Here is an 18,701-nt window from a genome sequence, read left to right on the forward strand (position 1 = left end):
GGGGCCGGGACCCTCCCCCACCACGACCCAAACCTTGTAGGGGCAGAAGCAATGCCTGGTCAGGGGGCGCGGTCGCCCCCTGCGCCCACCCCCTCGGGAACGCCTCCTTGAGGCCCCGCCTCTCCCCTACTTCCCCTCCCCCAGAGCCGTCGGAAGGGAAAATAGCCCTGACAGTCTGCTGAAACATCCTAACACAGTGGAGCCGAGGGGAGGGGACCCTTGGGCTGGGGGGCTCCGCGCTTCCTCTGAGTGACAGCCCGGCCCAGTGGCAGCTGCGGCTGGGGCCCCTGGGGCTATTTCGGGGCGTGAGCTCATGGCAGCTGCCCCGGCACAGGGACCGGCGCGCTCCTTCACCCCCCTTAGCTGGAGCAGTCGCTGCCCTTAATTTAGAAGTTTCCTGTAAATCCCCCCAGATTAAATGTCTCTTGGGAGGCGGGGCTCCTCCGCGGTTCGAGTGCCTCAGTTTACCCTGAGTCCCAGGCTCTGGATTTAGGTTACCGATATGGTAGCGATAACGGAAAGTCTCACCGGGGACTTGGGGAAACTGAGGCATGAAGGGAGCCCAGAGCTAGCCCTGGTCGCAGTGCAGAGCGTGGCCCGGGTTGTGCCCCGAGGTTGGGCTTGACCTCTCGTCCCCTCGCTTCCCCTTCCAGCCCCAGCCCCTGGAGCCAGTGCCTCTCCTCTACTGTCGCTCGGCGGCTAGGAACCCAACTCCCCGCTCCTCCTGCCCCGCCCCCACGTGCCCCGCATATTTTCCACGCTGCTACAGCTGAGCAGTACACGCGCGCCGCCCGCCCTCAACCCCACCCGGGACGCGTCCCTGTTCGCCCCTTCTCGCCCCCCTCCAAGCTCAGGAGTTCGACCGCCTCTCCAGCCACCCCCTACGTCGCCCCCGCTTTCCCCTCTCCCCTGTTGCCCCGCGCGCCCTCCCTTCTCCATTTTCCTCTGCGGACTCCTCTCTTTCCTTGTGGGCCAACTTTACGCCGAAATTTCTTTTCTGCCCTTTTTTGGGATGTTTCTCCTTGGGGAGGCGGGGCTGGGCTGGGGCGGGGAAGGGTAGGGGCAAGGGGAAGAGTTATTGCGCTGCCGGGCCTCTGGAGCAGGGGAAGAGATGCCCGCCTCCAATTCAGACCTCAAGAAACTGTCCCGAGAACCGCGTCCTAGAGTCGTAAAGTCCGAAGCGCGGGCGCGGGGCTGCTTTTGTTTTTCTTTGGAGTGGGGTGGGGAGAGGAAGTGGGGAACTGCCTCGGAGGGGGTAAGGTAGACCAGGCAGAGGGAGCCCTTTGCATAGCTTTCCATGGGCAGAGGGGTGGGAAACCTGGCTTTTGCTGGTAGGGGTTGGGAACCGTGGGAACCGTGGGCTCCGGCCTGGCTCAGGGAAGGGAGCGCGTAAATGTATTTAGATCTGCTTAGCTGCCAGCTGCTACACATGGAACAAGCCCGACTTCATACTGTTAACTCCAATCCATCTCCCTGCTTTCCCCAAACTCATCAAAGACACCTCAACCGTCTTGTAGCCACTGAATCCCGTAGATTCTACTTCCCACAAATGAGGTTCCTCTTCAGAGACTCTCCGGGTCGCCTCGGGCAGTTCCTTTTACTACCTCCAGCCTGGTTCTCCAACTCACTTATTCATTCAACTAACCTCTACATTGCTACCAAAGGCTTTTTTTTTTTTTAATGGACGAGCCCTCTAACAGTATTTTTATTTTATTATCCCTCACCCAAGGACATTTGGGATGTGTGTGTGTGTGTGTGTGTGTGTGAGAGAGAGAGAGAGAGAGAGAGAGAGAGAGAGAGAGAGAGAGAGAGAAAGAGAGAGAGAGAGAGAGAGGAGGCAGGCAGGCAGACATCAATCAGATGCCTTCCACAGGCTCCACAAAAGAGGATCAAACCAGAAACCTTTTGGTATACAGGATGATGCTCCCACGCTCCAACCAAATGAGCCACCAGGGCCCGAAGATCTTTTTAAAAGTTGGAGCGAATGGGATCTTAAAACCCTCCAAAACCTCTCCCTACTCCCTCCCTCCTGCGAGAATAAAAGTCCACATTTCTTAATATGGTATTGAAGGCCCTTTGTTTTGGCCCCTGCCTAGCTCACCAGCCTGGTCTTTTTAAAAAATTTTAAGTCGTTTGTTTTTAAATGCATTCATTTTACAGTTGTGACTTTATTCTAGCCTCACCTTTCATTCCCAACCTTACCCCCAATACAGAGGCTTATACTTCATCCATTCATCTAGAGCTACTGTAGGCACTGAAAATAGCCATATTTTTTGAAAAATGTTTTTAAAGTTTTTATTTATTGGTTTAGGAGGAGGGAGAGAGAGAAAGAAAGAGAAGCATTGATTTGTTGTTCCTCTTATTTATGCATTCATTGGTTGCTTCTCCTATGTGCCCTGACCAGACATTAATGATGTTCTAACTAACCAAGCTACCTGGCCAGGGCTAGCCATACTTTTCTTTTCTTTTTTTAAAGTATATTTTATTTTTTAAGTATATTTTATTGATTATGTTGTTACAGTAGCCCCAACTTCTCTTCCCTTTGCTCTCCCCTCTTCCCAGAACACGCCCCCCCCCCCTTGCCTCCAGCAATCCCACCCCACTTAATTCATGTCCATGAGCTGTCCATATAAATTCTTTGGCTTCAGCCTTTCCTATACTATTCTTAACTTCTCCCTCTATTTTGTACCAACCAATTATGCTTCTTAATCCCTGCACCATTTCCCCATTTCTCCCCCTTCCCTCTCCCAGCTGATAACCCTCCAAATGATCCCTACACCTATGATCCTGTTCCTATTCTGGTTGTTTGCTTAGTTTGTTTTTGTTTTCAGTTTTTAGATTCAGTTGTTGATAGTTGTGAGTTTGTTGTCATTTTAATGTCCACAGTTTTGATCTTCTTTTTCTTAAATAAGTCCCTTTAACATTTCATATAATAATGGCTTGGTGATGATGAACTCCTTTAGCTTTACCTAGTCTGGGAAGCATTTTATCTGCCCTTCCATTCTAAATGATAGTTTTGCTGGATAGAGTAGTCTTTGTTTTAGGTCCTTTCTTTTCATCATTTGGAATACTTCTTGCCAGTCCCTTCATGCCTGCAAAGTTTCTTTTGAGAAATCAGCTGATAGTCTTATAGGCACCCCTTTGTGGTTAACTTTCTGCTTTTCTCTTGCTGCTTTTAGGATTCTCTCTTTTTCTTGAACCTTTGGCATTTTAATTATGGTGTGGCTTGGTGTGGTCCTCTTTGGGTATAGCTTGTTTGGGACTCTCTGTGCTTCCTGGACTTGTATGTCTATTTCCTTTGCCAAATTAGGTAAGTTTCCCTTCATTATTTTTTCAGATAAGTGTTCAATTTCTTGCTCTTTCTCTTCTCCTTCTGGCACCCCTATGATTTGGATGTTGGCATGTTTAAAGTTGTCCTGTAGGTTCCTAAGCCTCTCCTCATTCTTTTTCAATTCTTGTTTTCTCATCCTGTACTGGTTGACTTTTTTTTTCTTCCTTATAGTCCAAATCATTGATTTGAACCCCAGTTTACTTCTCTTCACCATTGGTTTTGTGTGGGCTTTTTTTGGTTTCATTTAGTATAGCCTTCACTTCTTCCTTTCTGTGTCTGCCATACTTAAGAATATCCATCAAGCCTGTGAGGATCTTTATCACCAGTGTTTTGAACTCTACATCTGTTAGGTTGGCTATCTTCTCGTTTTTTAGGTTGGCTATCTCCTCATTGGTTAGTTCTCCCACTGGAACCTTGATCTGTTCCCTCTTTTGGGCCATACTTCTCTGTCTCCTCATCTTGACAGGCTCCTGTGTTTGTTTGTCTCTGTGTCTTAGGTAGAGTTGTCATTCCTGTTATATTGTAAGGGTGGAGCCTTAGGTATTCATCAGCACAGGGTGACTCATTTCACCACATTGTGGTTCTGTGTGTGTGTGTGGGAGGGTCTGAGAGGAAACAATGCCGCTTGCTCAGCACTCGCCCCTTTTCCAGGCACTTCTCCCGCTTCCATATGGGCCTGGTCCCTCTCTAGTTGATGCCCTGGCTGTTGTTCCCAGAGTGGGTGGGTCTGCAGATGTTCTAGGACTGTGGGGGCCCTTTAAACAAGCGGACTCTACTGAGAGACCAGCAATTTCTTCCTCCATCCTAACCCCCACTGGTTTGCATAGTCAGAAGCAATAAGGCTTTATTGTCCCTGGTGCTGGAACCATGAGCTGTGCAGTCTGGTCTGATGGTAGGAGCACTCCCTAGGTGTACCTCTCGACTTTTTAAAATGTTTGACTGTGCTTTCTGATGGCCTGCTGCTGCCGCCACCACACCGTGTCCTTTCTGCCCTGGCTCCACCCCTCCTACCTGTCTGGATGAATATTTCTTCTTTGTATCTTTGTTTGTTGAATTTCCATGCAGCTCAATTTTCTGGAACTTCTGCTTTTCCCTCGTTTTGAGGTAGTTGTATTCCTTCTTAGTTTTGGAGGGAGGCACAGTGTATCTGTCTAGGCCTCTGTCTTGGCCAGAAGTCCTAAAGTATATTTTATTGATTATGATATTACAGTTGTCTCAATTTCTTCTCCCTTTGTTCCCCTCCACCCAGTACCCCCCTTTCCTCCAGCAATCCCACCCCACTTAGTTCATGTCCATTGGACATGCATATAAGTTCTTTGGACTCACCCTTTCCTATACTATTCTTAACTTTCCCCTGTCTATTTTGTACCAACCAATTATGCTTCTTAATCCCTGAACCATTTCCCCATTTCTCCCCCTTCCCTCTCCCAGCTGATAACCCTCCAAATGATCTCCACGCCTATGATTCTGTTCCTGTTCTTGTTATTTGATTATTTTGTTTTTATTTTTTTAGGTTCAGTTGTTGATAGTTGTGAGTTTGTTGTCATTTTAATGTTCACAGTTTTGATCTTCTTTTTCTTAAATAAGTCCCTTTAACATTTCATATAATAATGGCTTGGTGATGATGAACTCCTTTAGCTTTATCTTGTCTGGGAAGCATTTTATCTGTCCTTCCATTCTAAATGATAGCTTTGCTGGATAGAGTAGCCTTTGTTGTAGGTCCTTGCTTTTCATCATTTTGAGTACTTCTTGCCAGTTCCTTCTTGTCTGCAGTTTCTTTTGAGAGATCAGCTGATAGTCTTATAGGGACCCCTTTGTAGGTAACTCTCTGCTTTCTCTTGCTGCTTTTAAGATTCTCTCTTTATTTTGAACCTCTGGCATTTTAATTATGATGTGTCTTGGTGTGGTCCTCTTTGGGTGTAGCTTGTTTGGAATTCTCTGTGCTTCCTGGACTTGTATGTCTATTTCCTTTGCCAAATTAGGTAAGTTTTTTTTCATTATTTTTTCAGATAAGTGTTCAATTTCTTGCTCTTCCTCTTCTCCTTCTAAGACTGCTGTGATTCTGATGTTAGTATGTTTAAACAACCCAGAGGTTCCTAAGCCTCTCCTCGTTTTTTTCAATTCTTGTTTCCTCATTCTGTACCAGATGATTGTTTTTCTCTTCCTTATGTTCCAAATCATTGATTTGAACACCAGTTTCCTTCCCTTCACCATTGGTTTCGTGTGGATTTTTCTTCGTTTCACTTAGCATAGCCTTCACTTCTTCCCTTCTGCATTTGCCATACTTCAGCATATCTGTCAAGTCTGTGAGCATCTTTTTAACAACTTATTTATTGTGTTTCTATTACAGTTGTCCCGCTTTACAGTCAATCTCCACCCTGTTGTCTACATCCATGGGTCATTTATACTAGCTCCTTGACTAGACCCTTCCTTTATTTAAACCCCTCTACTCTTCCTCCCCCCACCCCCCTTGTGAGCATATTTATCACCAGTATTTTGAATTTTGTGTCTGTTAGGTTGGCTCTCATTGCTTAGTCCTCCCATGGGAACCTTAATCTGTTCCCTCTTTTGGGCCATACTTCTCTGTCTCTTCAACTTGACAGGCTCCCGTATCTGCCTGTGTCTTAAAGCTGTTGCATCTGTTATTTTGTAAGGGGCAGAGCCTTAGGTATTTGTCAGTACAGGGCGACCTGTTTCACCACGTTGTGGCGTTGTATGTGGGGGAGGTGTCTGAGAGAGAACAATGCCACTTGCTCAGCACTTGCCCCTTTTCCAGGCATTTCTCCTGCCTCCCATATGGGACTGGTGCCTCTCTAGCTGTTGCCCTGGTTGTGGTTCCCACAGTGGGTGGGTTTGTGGATGTTTTAGGACTGTGGGGGCCCTCTAAACAAATGGACTCCACTGAGAGACTGGCAGTCTCTTCCTCCACCCCAACCCCACTGATTTTCACAGTCAGAAGCAATGAGGCTTTATTTTCCCTGGCACTGGAACCTTGAGCTGCGCGGTCTGGTCTGGTGCTGGGAGCGCTCCCCAAGTGTCCCGCCCTTCTTTTTAAAATGTGTGACTGTGCTTTCCACTGGCCAGCCACAGCAGCTTGCTGCCACCGCTACCACCACACCAAGTCCTCACTGACCTGGCTCTGCCCCTACTACCTGTCAGGATGAATTTTTCTTCTTTATATTTTTGTTTGCTGAACTTCCATGCAGCTCGATTTTCTGGAACTTCTGGTTGTCTTCAGTTTTGAGGTAGTTTTATTCCTTCTTACTTGTGGAGGGAGACCCAGCATGTCTACCTACATACACCTCCATCTTGGCCAGAAGTCCATACTTTTCTTAAAGTTTCTACCTTGTATGCATTCTCTTCCTTTTACCTACAATGATCTTCCCTTGGCTGAAATCTGATGGCCTTAAAGATTTAGATCAAGTGTTTGCTCTTCTGAGAAGCATTCCCTGGCTACTTCTTCTCCCACCCCCTCCATCTAACAGGTGTGTGCTCTTTGGTGCAGCTCCTATCATTCTCATCATAGTCCTTCATATATCTGTTCTTTTACCTGTTTGTCTCCTCAACTGGTCTGTTAGTCCTCCAGAACAAGGTCTGTCTTTTTTGATTCTGAATCCCCAATGTCTAGAATAGCATCAAGCATAGAGTTGGCACTTGATAAGCATTTGCCAGGTGAATTTTTAAAAAGATTTTATTTATTTATTTTCAGAGAGCATGGAAAGGAGGGAGAAAGAGAGGGAGAGAAACATCGATGTGAGGGAGAAACATTAGTTGGCTGCCTCTTGCACCCCCCCAACTGGGGACCTGGCCTGCAACCCAGGCATGTGCCCTGACTGGGAATCAAACTGGTGACCTTTCAGTTCACAGACCAGCTCAATCCACTGAGCCACACCAGCTAGGGCATGAAAGTGAGAAAATTTAAAAATATTCATAGAAATAAGCCCATACAGAGTAATATTAATGTTTTTCATGAAAAGCTATATCCACCTCCCCAAATTAGTGAGGATAAGTTATTTCACATTTTTGCAAATCTTAATATCTGACTTAAAAGAGGATAGCTGGATTCTCAGAACCTACTTGGCTTTCTGTTGCTATATTTTAGTTCGAAGTACTGCATATGAAGAAAATCTAGCCTCATTCAGAAATATGGTAAAAGATAGTTTCTTAATGGTTAGTTGCAATGTGGAACCTGAAACCATTATCAATAAACTTTTTTTTTTTAAACTATTTTACACTGAAACCCATAGGTCTGTGTTGTACTTTGGTTGGATGTTTTACCTAGGGATAATTTTGTAATATCATGAATTGGTCATTTGGAAAACATTGATCCACTGAGCTATGCAGGTGTTCCAGATGTTGACACATTTCAGTATACATTATTTTAAGAAATCACACTCCTAAATATCAGGATTGGTTTTAACAGGAAAGTCTGTTTTAAGTTTTGGGGAGTTTTAAGTTGTGAAGCTCATGGTAGATACAGGTTTTCAAAATTCTAATTTTCACTTGAAAGCTCCATTGTATCATTGGCAATAAATACTGTCAGGTTTTTCTCTGAATTGACTGACTCACTTTGTTCCTTTTTGAGAAATGTTCTGCCTGCTGCCCAAGTCTGATAATTATGGTTTCTCTGCCAGTCATTCTTTCAAGTCAGTATGAAGTTCCATGAAAAAAGCAGCTGGTTCAGCTCCCAACTCAAAAAACTAAGTGCTTTCCTTAAGGCACCGTCATACTCTGTGTACAGAAGTGTGCTGTGCTTACTTCCTAGTTCACCACACAGAATATTGAAAAGACTGTTATACAAGGAATAGATTTAATAAGGTTATACTTCATCAAGGATGTCTTAAGCGAATCTAGCATTTTTTAAAATTGCTAGTGCATGGTGGTAAGAATACAATGACCATTAGTACACTGCCTTGATTTGTGCTAAGGCAGTTTACCCACCGAGGTGTTTGCATCATCAGTACAAATGTTGACGCTGTGAAAAGGAAAATAATGTCTTAGTTACTATGAAAATAATCTTGACCTTATGGACCCCTGGAAAGGTCTTGGGAAGCCGTATGCCTGAGGGACCACATTTTAAGAACTGCTGTTCTAATGGGTATACAGGTCTTTCCTCGGAAGGCTCCCAGAGGCATCCCTAGCGAGGGGTTTGTGACTGGGGACATGGAGACATGGCAGGGAAGTGGTAGCAGGAGTGAACAGGTGTCCTGGCTCATAGCTGGAGTTCAAACAGTCTAGACTACCATTTGTTGGAGAGGTTGGAGAAGGGATTTGATCTCTAAGATCCTCAATTCATGATGCTGGGACATTAAATCTGGCGTTAAGAGACCACAGCAGTGTGCATTGGAGTTGCCAGTCTTTTGCGTCAGGGAGGTGATAATACATCTCTATTTTCCAGTGCTTAGCACAGGCATGGCTTAGTAAATATTGAATGAATTAATCAAAAGTGACAGGAGTAATGGTAGGAAGTTGGCACCTTCCTTAATCAGCTGCCCTGGGGAGAACAAAGTAATTCTGTGTACTTTATACTGACTTTAACAGGGTTGGAGTAGATGCCATGGATTCAAGGAGGTGAAAGGTGCCCAGAATAGTGGCAGACGGGTGACGTTTGTGTTTCACTTGCAGAGAGAAGAAAATAACATGCTGGGCAACAAGGTCGGTTAAAGAATCATGCATGAGCCCTGGCTGGTATGGCTCAGTGGACTGAGTGCCGGCCTGTGAACCAGAGGGTTGCTGGTTTGATTCCCAGTCAGGGCACATGCCTGGGTGCCAGCCAGGTCCCGCGAGAGGCAACTACGCATTGATGTTTCTCTGTCTCTTTCTTCCCCTCTCTAAAAATAAATAAATAAAATAATAATCATGCATGAAAACAGTGGCCGACCTAAGGGGTTTGCCAAATAGCCTATGCAGTGCGGGCAGAGGGAGTGAAGGCAGGACGGAAGCACCCATCACCCACCTCTCCCTCCTCCCTGACCACCTCCCTCCAGTGAACCTCCACATTAGCAGGGCAGCTGGAACAGGGCTGCCAGCACCCGCCTGGCCAGTAGGGGAGCTCTGCCCCTACCTCTACAGTCTCACACCTGGGTCAAGCCTTTTCAGTTCCTTTTCTTCTATTGCGGTTCTAGACAGCAGGACAGGGCCTTGGAGGGACAAGAAGTCCCCCAACCCAGTCAACAGTAGAACCTACCTGAGGCAGCTTTAGTCAGATTTTTTGTTTGTTAAATGCCTCAACCAAATCTGTGGTCATAATTCTCTTAGGCCCAGACACTTGTATTTTATCGGCTTTTTTTTTTTTGCAAAGCTGCTTTTGAAAATTTGAATTTGTTCACAGACATTGAGCAGTTATAAAGAACAGAGTATCCCTTGTAGTCACAAAGCACAGTGGCAGCTGCTGCCCCTGCAACAGAAGAAAGACACTGGGCGAGGCATGGGAGCTGGCCAGTGAAATCGGGGACAACAGGAGTATGACTTCTCAGGGACAGCTTCCTGCCTAGGATGACTTTAGGCATCTGGGTGCCAGGAAGAGGAATGGGCCTCAACGAGCAGAGCGCTACAATCTGCTCCACTTCATTCCTGAGTCAGATCAAGTTGGTGACAGAACTCAATCTCATTCCCTCCCCCACTACCTTGGGGGAACCTCCCATCTCATAAAGCCAGGCAGAGTTGCAGGCACAATCACCTTTATTGAAATATGACTTGTTTGGGGCTTACGACCCCACTGCCCCCATAGGTAGCTGGAGGTGCAAGGAGGATAGTATCAAAAAAGGATGAGTAGAGCTGAGGCTGTGGGAACTTGCCAGAAGCTGCTGGCAGGGTGGAACGGGCTGGGGCCCTGGCAGGTTCAGACTGAGGTACAGCAGTGTTAATAATACTCTTGGAGCGTTAATACTCTGGGGAGGAGCAGGCACTTAGGGGCCCTAGGGCATGAAGGCACTTGGAGCTGGGAAGGGACAGGGGATGTGCAGCGGGACTGGGCAGCGCCAGGCCCGGGGTTTGGCAGGCACTTTGGAGAGTGCTGGGGTGGGCAGGTTGGGCCCGACAGCCCAGGAGGCTTTGGTAGTGGCAGGCACAGTCTCTGGGCTGGGTCTGCGTTAAATAGAAGCGGATGCCCTAGTGCTCATCTCGAAGCTCTGAAGGCAGGAACTTGTACTGCTGCTGTCGGATCTGGGCCAGCTTCTTCCGTGCCTCCTCCAGCTCTCGTTCCTTACGGAGCATCTCTTCCTGTGCAGCGATGATCTGAGGGACAGGGATCAGGGACTCAGTTTGGCAAGTATGTGCGTTAGGGTATAGGGTAGTTGGGACCAGCACCGGCAATGTGACCGCCCTGCTGACGGTGTCCCTCAAGTGTCTGGGACAAAGCTCACCTGGGCAATGCCGCCAACCATCTTCTCCTTCACCACCACTGTCTCGTTCTCCTCATCTTCAAAGGCTGCTGCCTTCTGTGCTGCCTTCACCAGGTTGTCCGAGGCTCGCTTCACTGCATTGCCAGCGACCTGGGCAGAGAGAAGGCAGCATGAGGTTGAGAATTCAGGTAGTGTCCCAGTTGAGAGAGTCCCCCCACAGAAAAGCATATCTTGGGGGTGACAATTTTATGCAGCACAGCCCAAGGTACAATGGGATTGGTTAGGGTTCCTCACCTGAAGCCGTTTCATTGCCTCCGAGTCCTGGTCAGCCTTGACCTTGCAGGCCACAAGGAGCTGGGCTGTGGAGGCAGCTACCTGCTTGGCTGATGAGATGAGCTTCTCCTGGCTGGCATGGCCTTGTACAGCTGCATTGGCTGCCTCGCACAGATTGTTGGTGGCTGCAGCCACCATCCGGGCCTAAAGTGAGGAGATAAAATTAAAATACGTCTTTTGCCCTGGTCCATCCCCTCTCTGATCTTCTCAAGTCGCTCCAGTTCGGAGAGAACTAGAGGTGTTGGACACTCACAGCAGAAATGAGGCCCTGGGACCACTGTCCATCGTCCAGTGCGTTGGCTGGGATGGCGCCCACCTGTGGTGGAAGGAGGAGAGCCCGCTCAGACCTATGCTCTCATATGTACATACAAGCCTTCCATTATTAAGCGGCTGCTATCCCCATGCTTCTGGGTAGCTGAGTACTTACCTTTCCTTGGGCTACCAGTTCCCGCTGGGCAGCTGATGCAGCCTTTACCAGGGCACTGGTGGCTGCTGCAATGGACTTGGCAGCTTCCAGTATCTGCTCCTCGAAGTTCAAGGATTCATCAGCCTCCTGCAATAGAGGCAAAGGTTGCAGAGAGAGATGCAAAGTAAGAGGGGGCTTAAGGTGGGGGCATTCTGCTACTAGGAGGGTAGGGAAGAGGGAGGGAGCAGGACTGACCTTGGGTTTGGCCCGGGGCTTCAGCTGCTCCAGCTTTTTGGCTGCAGCCTCGATGGCGGCTGCAGCTCCCAAGAGCTCATTCTCAGCAATGACTGTGGGGTCCTCTGGGTCCACCCACTCTGTTCCTGGTGGAACAAAGTGGGTAAGGAAGGGGCTAAGCCAGAGCAGGGAGGTCAGGAGCATGGGGCAGCATGGTTGTTATCACCTGGCCCATGGCACCTGTGGGGACTGCTGGCAGAGGCTAGCTCAGAGTAGTCCAACCAGGAAGAGGGATCTCCCCATGACAAAGGGTTGCCTTTCCTCCCTGCCCCTGGCTACCCCTCACCCTTCATGGCCTCAGCAGCCTGGATGAGCTCAGTGACTGAACCAGCTACACGCTTTGAGTGTCCTGTCAATTGCTGCTTCAGTTCTGGGCTTGGCTTCTGCAGGGTCTGGGGAAGAAAGGGGCAGGGAGCAGAGAGCCTCAGACCTTAGCTTCTACCCTGTCCTAGAATCAGGGCAGACCATGGACCCCCAACCCCATCCGTAAAGCATTCCACACCACAGCCTTCAAGCACCACGCTGCAGACATGGTAAAGACAGGGGGGTTGCACATCACTCACCGGCTGACAAGGAGCAAGGAGAATGATGAAATGAGAAGAAAGATGACGAAGGTAGAGGAGGAAGAGGTCAGGTGGGAAGACAGAAAATAAGAAAAAGAAGAGGAAGAGGTAAATTGGAGAACCAAAGAGGCTAAGAATGATTGGGGCCACAGTGTTAGGAAAGCTTGGAAATGAAAACAGATTTGGGAAGTAGGATGGTGAGGTGCGTTGAAGATTTGAACAAAAAATTTCAGAGCTGTGTCTGAGGCATGTGGGAAGAGGACTGTACATTCAGCCCTCTATCTGAGGCTGGTATGAGGAGCAGACAACTCCCTCCTTACCAGGAGTACATGGTCCAGCAGTTCTAGGTAGCCATTGGCACATTCACGGCCATAGTGCAGGGCTCGAAGCCGCACATCAGGGGCCACTTCTGGGTGGTAAGCAGCTTCCTATACCACAGAGTAACATGTTAACTTTAGGATCCCAAAGAGCTCAAGGTCCCCCGAATCCCTTCAGTTTCCCCCCTACCATGCTCTGTTCTAAAGTTGCCTCACTACCAGGGTTTCTACCTTGCAAGCCCGAAGCATATCTGCAATAGCCCGACGACTCAGATTGGCTGTGGCAATGACATCCTCCTGGCGACAGGAGTTGCCAGCGGCAACAGCCTTGGCTGTTGCCATGGTGATCCCCTTGGTCATTCGGATGAAATCTTCTGGGGTAGAGGTCTTGGCAGGTGGCTCTGGTGAACAGAAGACCTGTTGGGGTAGAAGAGGGAAAATTTTACAGTGGGATTAACACAATGCAGCACTAGGGTAATTTGGTTCATTCATCCATGTGTTCACTCAACAAGCAGTCTCTGAGTACTTATTGTAGGTCAAGTCCTTAGAGAAGTTCACACATTCACAGCTAATATAATAGCTAGCAGGCAGCCGGTCATCATTTCTGACTGAGGTGATTGGGGAAGGTCTGTATGAAATTAGAGAAGCAGCTTTTGATATTGATTTTTCATTCCTAAACTACAGAGAAGCCTTGAAGGGCACAAGTGGCTGAGGTGAGGCGAGAAGGAATTGGGTCTTAAGAGATACAGGAAACAGAAGAGTATTTTAGGTAAATGGTAGGGCATGAATAATTAGGATCAAGTAGGTGAGTATTAATGAGTGTTCTAGATACAGGAATGGTGGAGAAAAGGTTGTTGGGGCCTTGAATATCAGACAAAGAAACTTAGAATTTTACATAATATGTAAAAGTAATAAGTCCTGGCTGGTGCGGCTCAGTGGATTGAGTGCTGGCCCATGAACCGGGGGTTCGCCTGTTCGATTCCCTGTCAGGGCACATGCTTGGGTTGTGGGCCAGGCCATGCAAGAGGCAACCAACTGATGTTTCTCTTGCATGTTAATGTTTCTCTCTTGTCTTTCTCCCTCCCCTTTCCTCTCACTAAAAATAAATAAATAAAATCTTTTAAAAAGGTAATAAAAATATTTTAATGTATGTGTTCCTCCAACAAATTATTATTTTTAAATTATTTATTTGTTTCTTTATTTATTTTTAGAGAGAGGGGAAAGAGAAAGAGAGGGAGAGAAACATCACTGTGTGGTTGCCTCTCACTTGCGCCCCCAACTGGGGACCTGACATGCAACCCAGGCATGTGCCCTGACTGGGAATTGAACCAGCGACACTTGGCTCGCAGGCTGACACTCAATCCACTGAGCCACAGCAGCCAGGGCTACAAATTTTTTTTTTTTAAGTTTACTTATTTATTTTTTAGAGAGGGGAAGGGAGAAAGAAAGGGAGAGAAACATCGATGTGAGAGAGATACATTGATCCATTGCCTCTTGTACTCCCCCAACTGGGGACCTGGCCCGCAACCCAGACATGTACTCTGACTGGGAATCGAACTGGCAGCCTTTCAGTTCGCAGGCTGGCACTCAATCCACTGAGCCACACTAGCCAGGGCTCCAACAAATTATTAAAGATCAGCTAGGAGGCAGATTCTGTGTGAAGTGCTAGGGATATAGTGGTGGAAAAGGTAGACAACGTCCTTGTTTTCATGGAGCTTACATTCTAGTTTTGGATATAGACAAAAGGTAAGTAAACAAGCTGAAAAACTAAAGACCGTGATCTGGACTACGAAGGAAAATAACGAGGGTGCTGTGATGAGGAAGAAACACGAGGTCCTGTTTCAGATAGGTGGTCAGAGAAGGCCTCTCTGCGGAGCAGACACTTAAGCTGAAGCCCAAAGGACGGGAAGGAGGCAAATGTTTAAAAAGGTGGAGAAAAGCAAGTGCAAGGGCCTAGAGTGGGCAAGTACCAACAAAGCACGAAGGGAAAAGGAGAAGAGAGGGATAGAATGGGTCTGAGGAAGTCAGCAGGGGCCATGGGAACATGGCGGCAATGGTGAGGACTGTGAATTCTACCACAGAAGCCAGGGCAGTCACTAAAGGGCTTTAAGCAGTCAAGTGACATAACCTAATTTATATTTTAAAAAAAGATAATTCTGGCTGCTTTGTAGACGAAATGTATTGGGGAGGGGGTAAGTGTAGAAGCAGGGAGACAAGATCAAGGCTATGGCATGAATACACGGAAGGGTTGATGGTTTGGACAGGTGGTGGTCGAGATGGGGAAAGAGAGTGGGATCTGGAGGGAGCACTAACAAGACTTGCTGATGGGCTTCAGTGTGGGGAACGAGAGGAAAACGTTAAAGCTGGAACTGAGTTACAAAAAGGTGATATTTACCAAGATGAGAAGGACACGGGAATGATCAGGTTTAGAAGGCAGAAAGTTAAAAGCTTCAGTTTGGACATCTCCAGGTAGAGGTGAAAACAGAATATCTGAAAGATGAATTCAGAAATGAGCAAGGTAAGTAGGAGGGATGAGATGGAGAGACTAAATGCGGGGAGACCAGGCAGAAAGCTGGCACAGCAGTCCCAGTGAGGGGCAGCGAATGACAGTCTGAACTTGAGTGCTACCTGGGACTGGAGAGGAGGAGTGAGAGCCAAAGAGAATGGAGAAGGGTAGTTGGAAGGACCTGGCAATAGCCTGGATATGGCAAATAAAACAGTGAAGTCAAAGATGACTGAGGGGAGTCTTCATGACTGGGAGGCTGTTACCACCATTACAGTAAGTAGTATGGCAGGAACAGCTGGTGGGAAACCCCTGAATCTCAGTGGTAATGTCAAACAGGCCATTGAAAATAACTCAGCTCAGAACTGGAAGTCAACTTCTTAGAGAACACTAATGAAAGTGGTTGAATTTGTAGAGAACACAGAAAGAGGGCTCTTTGTACAATTCTGGAAAGGCCTTATATACTAGGATGAAAGTGATTCAATGACGACTATGGAAGAGATGTTAGAGAGGCAAGAGAAAAACCAGTGTCAAGAAAGCCAAAGGAAGGCCCTGGCTGGGCAGCTCATTTGGTTAGAGTCACTCCAGTATGCCAAGGTTGTGGGTTTGATCCCCAGTCAGGGCACATATGGGACTCAACCAATGAAAAAAGAAGTGGAACAACAAATGGATGTCTCTCTCTTCCCCCTTTCCTTCCTCTCTCTCTCCCTCTGGAAAATAAAAAAAAAAGAGTCAAAGAAAGAATCTCAAAAAGAGGCTTGTTACCACACTCAAATGCTTTGGAAATGTTTGAAGGGGATGAAGGCCAAGAAGAGGTCACTAAATGTGGCAACTGACAGGCCACTGGTGACTGGAGAAAGTGGGAGTATGGTGGTGAAAGAAGACAGCTGTCAAATGCTAAGGAGTGAAAAGGTGAGGCGGGAAAGACCTGGGGGTAGCTCACTTAGGTAGTTCGGCAATGAGCAAGAAGGATGTGTACGACTGTTTACGTTTCTGTGCGGACACGTGAGGTGTGGCCTCACAGTCTAGCACCATCCCTCTCTCTGACTGGAGGCCCGGGTGCCCCAGACTCGCGCTCACCGCCAGCTCCTGCCGTATGTGTTCTGTGGTTGCCTCCAGAGCCCGTGTGCCTTTGGTAGCCTCATCCTCCACAGCTTTCACAGTCTTGAGCAATGACGTCACATTGGTCACCATTACCTAGGGGAATCAGAGGAGTAGGGGAGGAGATCACTTTGAGGAACAGGAGGAAGCACGTTGATCCACTCCCTTTCCTGAGGTTGCTCTCATTCCCTTTAACCTTGGCTGAGTTCTTGAGCTGCCACACAGCAGGGTCATCCCCAACTTTGCCAGCGGCAGCCTTTGTTGCACTGATGAGGTCTCCCAGGGCCTTGGCCACATCTTTCACTGCATTGATCAGCACCACCTGTGTGGGACAGCAAAGGCTCTGGTCTGTGGGACTTAAAGGGGGAATAGCAAGTGGATCTGACTAGAATTAGGGGTGTCAGGTGGATACCTGGGTCTCAGGGTCCTCGGATCCCAGGCTGGCTGCACCCAGCTTGACCACATCAGCAAGGCGGGTGATGGTGGCCACAGAGGACTGGGCGGCCTGTGCCAACTTCTCCTGGCTCCCGGCTGCATTCTGCACCAGGACCTTGGTGTCCTCCACCAGCACCTTTGCAGTCTTCAGAATTCCCTCCCTGAGAGAGGGCCCTGCCTAGTTAGGTCCCCTGCCTCTCCAGCCTCTTCTGGCCCCACCCCTACCCTGCCTCCCTGAGGCTCCATCCCTTCCTCACCGGTGGTCAGCAAAAGTTTCAGCACCCTCGCGGTTGAGTGTGCCGGCTGTAGCAAACATGATGGTGGTGTCGAGGTCGGCAATGATGCCGGACACAGCACTGGCTGCCGTGATGCAGGCCTGGGTGCCACGATTCCCAGCTTGCAGTGCAGCAAGCACGTGGGAGACCTGGGAGAGGGAAGTCACATGGTGACTGTGGCGGGTGCCATGTGAAATGGAAAGGTCACTGGGTTCCTGGGAGAAGAGGCAGAGGAGAGGGCTGGGAATGTTGGAAGAGGATGGGAAAGGTGGCAAGGTTGCATAGCCAGTACCCCAGTCTGCATGGATGAGCACAGTACCTTTTCGGAGACTCTCCGGGCACACTCTATGAGCTCCTTCTTGGTGTAGGAGTCGCTGGGGCTGCACTGCAGGGCACCTGCCTTGGTGACCAGAGCAGAACAGCCGTGCCCCAGCTCCTGTACTCGGTGCTTGATGTGGGCACCTATCTGTGAGCAGATGGAAAAGGGAGATCGATTTTACCAGAGGCACTCAGACATTTCCACTGTGCTAGGAAGAGTCACTTAGTACTTAAAAAACATCTATCATAGCACACACTTTTCCTGTTTCATATCGTTTTGGCAGGAGGTTGCCTCCTGCACATGGATAACAATAGCACGTGGGCATCAGCTGGTGCGGACTGTGTTAAGCACAGTGAAGAGGAGGAGGGAGAAGCACCTTAGGCTGGGGTATTTGAATCAGAGGGCCATGGATTACAATTTGGCCTCTATGCGGTTGTGAGGGTTTGGGGATTGGGGGTTAGGTGTGTCTTGCTGAGATCCAATTATTTGCTTTCTTGGAAAGGCAGGAGCTTAGAAAAGGAAGAGCTTCATGGCTCTGCAACAAGGAAGAACTAAGTAGGGAATGCAGACTTGTTGCAGAACAGAGCAGAAGCCATAGCCCAGAGAAGGGCTGGGAGAGGCAAGAGCAGTAGCCTGGGAAATCCTAGATTCCAGGCTGTCTCCTTTATCCTTGTAACTGAAGGCTTTGAACCTGTCCCTACACAGAGCTCTGATCACTCTTTCATGGAGTGGCCCTGCAGTGTGTTCCCTGTCTTATGAAAGACTAGAGGGAGTTGCGGGTGGGATAGCAGAGGCTGACATGATGGGAACGAGGGACATGTCACTAGGGTTCTCTGTATGGGGCAGGGGCGAGGTCAGAGCTGCCTCCATCTTTACCTCTTCATTTTCGGCAGCCACAGCTGCAGGCTTGGCCTGCGAGGCCAGACGGCCGTAGTCACTGGTCAGCTGGTTAGCGAGAGGGCCCAGCTCCTCAGGGTTTGTGTTTGACTTAGTTACCTGGTAATAACAAAAAAGGTAGAGTTAAGTTCCAACTCAGCTCCCGAGGGCAGCCCTCTTGTACTCTCCCAAACTCACCATCTCCTGAACGGTGACAGCAATGGCCTTGGCTGTCCGCACCATAGTAGTCTGGTAATCCACGAAGGAACCTTCTGGCTCACCCATTGGTCCTTCATCTAGCTGAGGGGGGAGAATAAGGAAAGGGGTCTCTGCCACTGTGCTCAGGAACCCGGCCCAGGGTAGCCTCAGTGTCCACAGGCACCCCCAGACTAACCTGGTTGATGGCCTGGGTGATGGAGTCCACCATGCCTCCGACGACTCCAGCAGCACTAGCTGCCTCATTGAGGGTCGTTGTCAGGTCCTCTACGGCCTCTGTCATCATCTGCACAGCCTCTTCCAGGGCTTCCTGGGTGTTAGCTGCTTGCTGTGGGTTAGAGTGCACGAGCGGAGGGGGTCGTGTTCCTGCCTCTCACACCACTAACTGG

General features: G+C 48.5%; 1 protein-coding gene across 1 annotated transcript in view; it reads right to left on the reverse strand.

Moving 5' to 3' along the window:
* Positions 1-9,994: 9,994 nt before the first annotated feature.
* TLN1 (talin 1) overlaps positions 9,995-18,701 on the reverse strand; it is a 32,033-nt gene continuing 23,326 nt past the window's right edge. The window contains exons 42-58 of the mRNA XM_090274399.1: positions 18,491-18,640; positions 18,295-18,396; positions 18,097-18,216; positions 17,221-17,367; positions 16,884-17,050; positions 16,604-16,787; positions 16,388-16,513; positions 16,171-16,287; positions 12,819-13,004; positions 12,591-12,698; positions 11,994-12,099; positions 11,669-11,793; positions 11,435-11,560; positions 11,261-11,323; positions 10,969-11,151; positions 10,696-10,824; positions 9,995-10,567 (exon numbers count right to left, since the gene is read on the reverse strand). Of these exons, the coding sequence (XP_090130525.1) occupies positions 10,442-10,567; positions 10,696-10,824; positions 10,969-11,151; positions 11,261-11,323; positions 11,435-11,560; positions 11,669-11,793; positions 11,994-12,099; positions 12,591-12,698; positions 12,819-13,004; positions 16,171-16,287; positions 16,388-16,513; positions 16,604-16,787; positions 16,884-17,050; positions 17,221-17,367; positions 18,097-18,216; positions 18,295-18,396; positions 18,491-18,640 (2,265 nt within the window). The 3' untranslated portion in view covers positions 9,995-10,441. The remainder of the gene's footprint in view (positions 10,568-10,695; positions 10,825-10,968; positions 11,152-11,260; positions 11,324-11,434; positions 11,561-11,668; positions 11,794-11,993; positions 12,100-12,590; positions 12,699-12,818; positions 13,005-16,170; positions 16,288-16,387; positions 16,514-16,603; positions 16,788-16,883; positions 17,051-17,220; positions 17,368-18,096; positions 18,217-18,294; positions 18,397-18,490; positions 18,641-18,701) is intronic.

This window comes from Furipterus horrens, unplaced genomic scaffold, assembly GCF_987537825.1.
Source record: "Furipterus horrens unplaced genomic scaffold, mFurHor1.1.pri manual_scaffold_4, whole genome shotgun sequence".
Taxonomy (NCBI): domain Eukaryota; kingdom Metazoa; phylum Chordata; class Mammalia; order Chiroptera; family Furipteridae; genus Furipterus; species Furipterus horrens.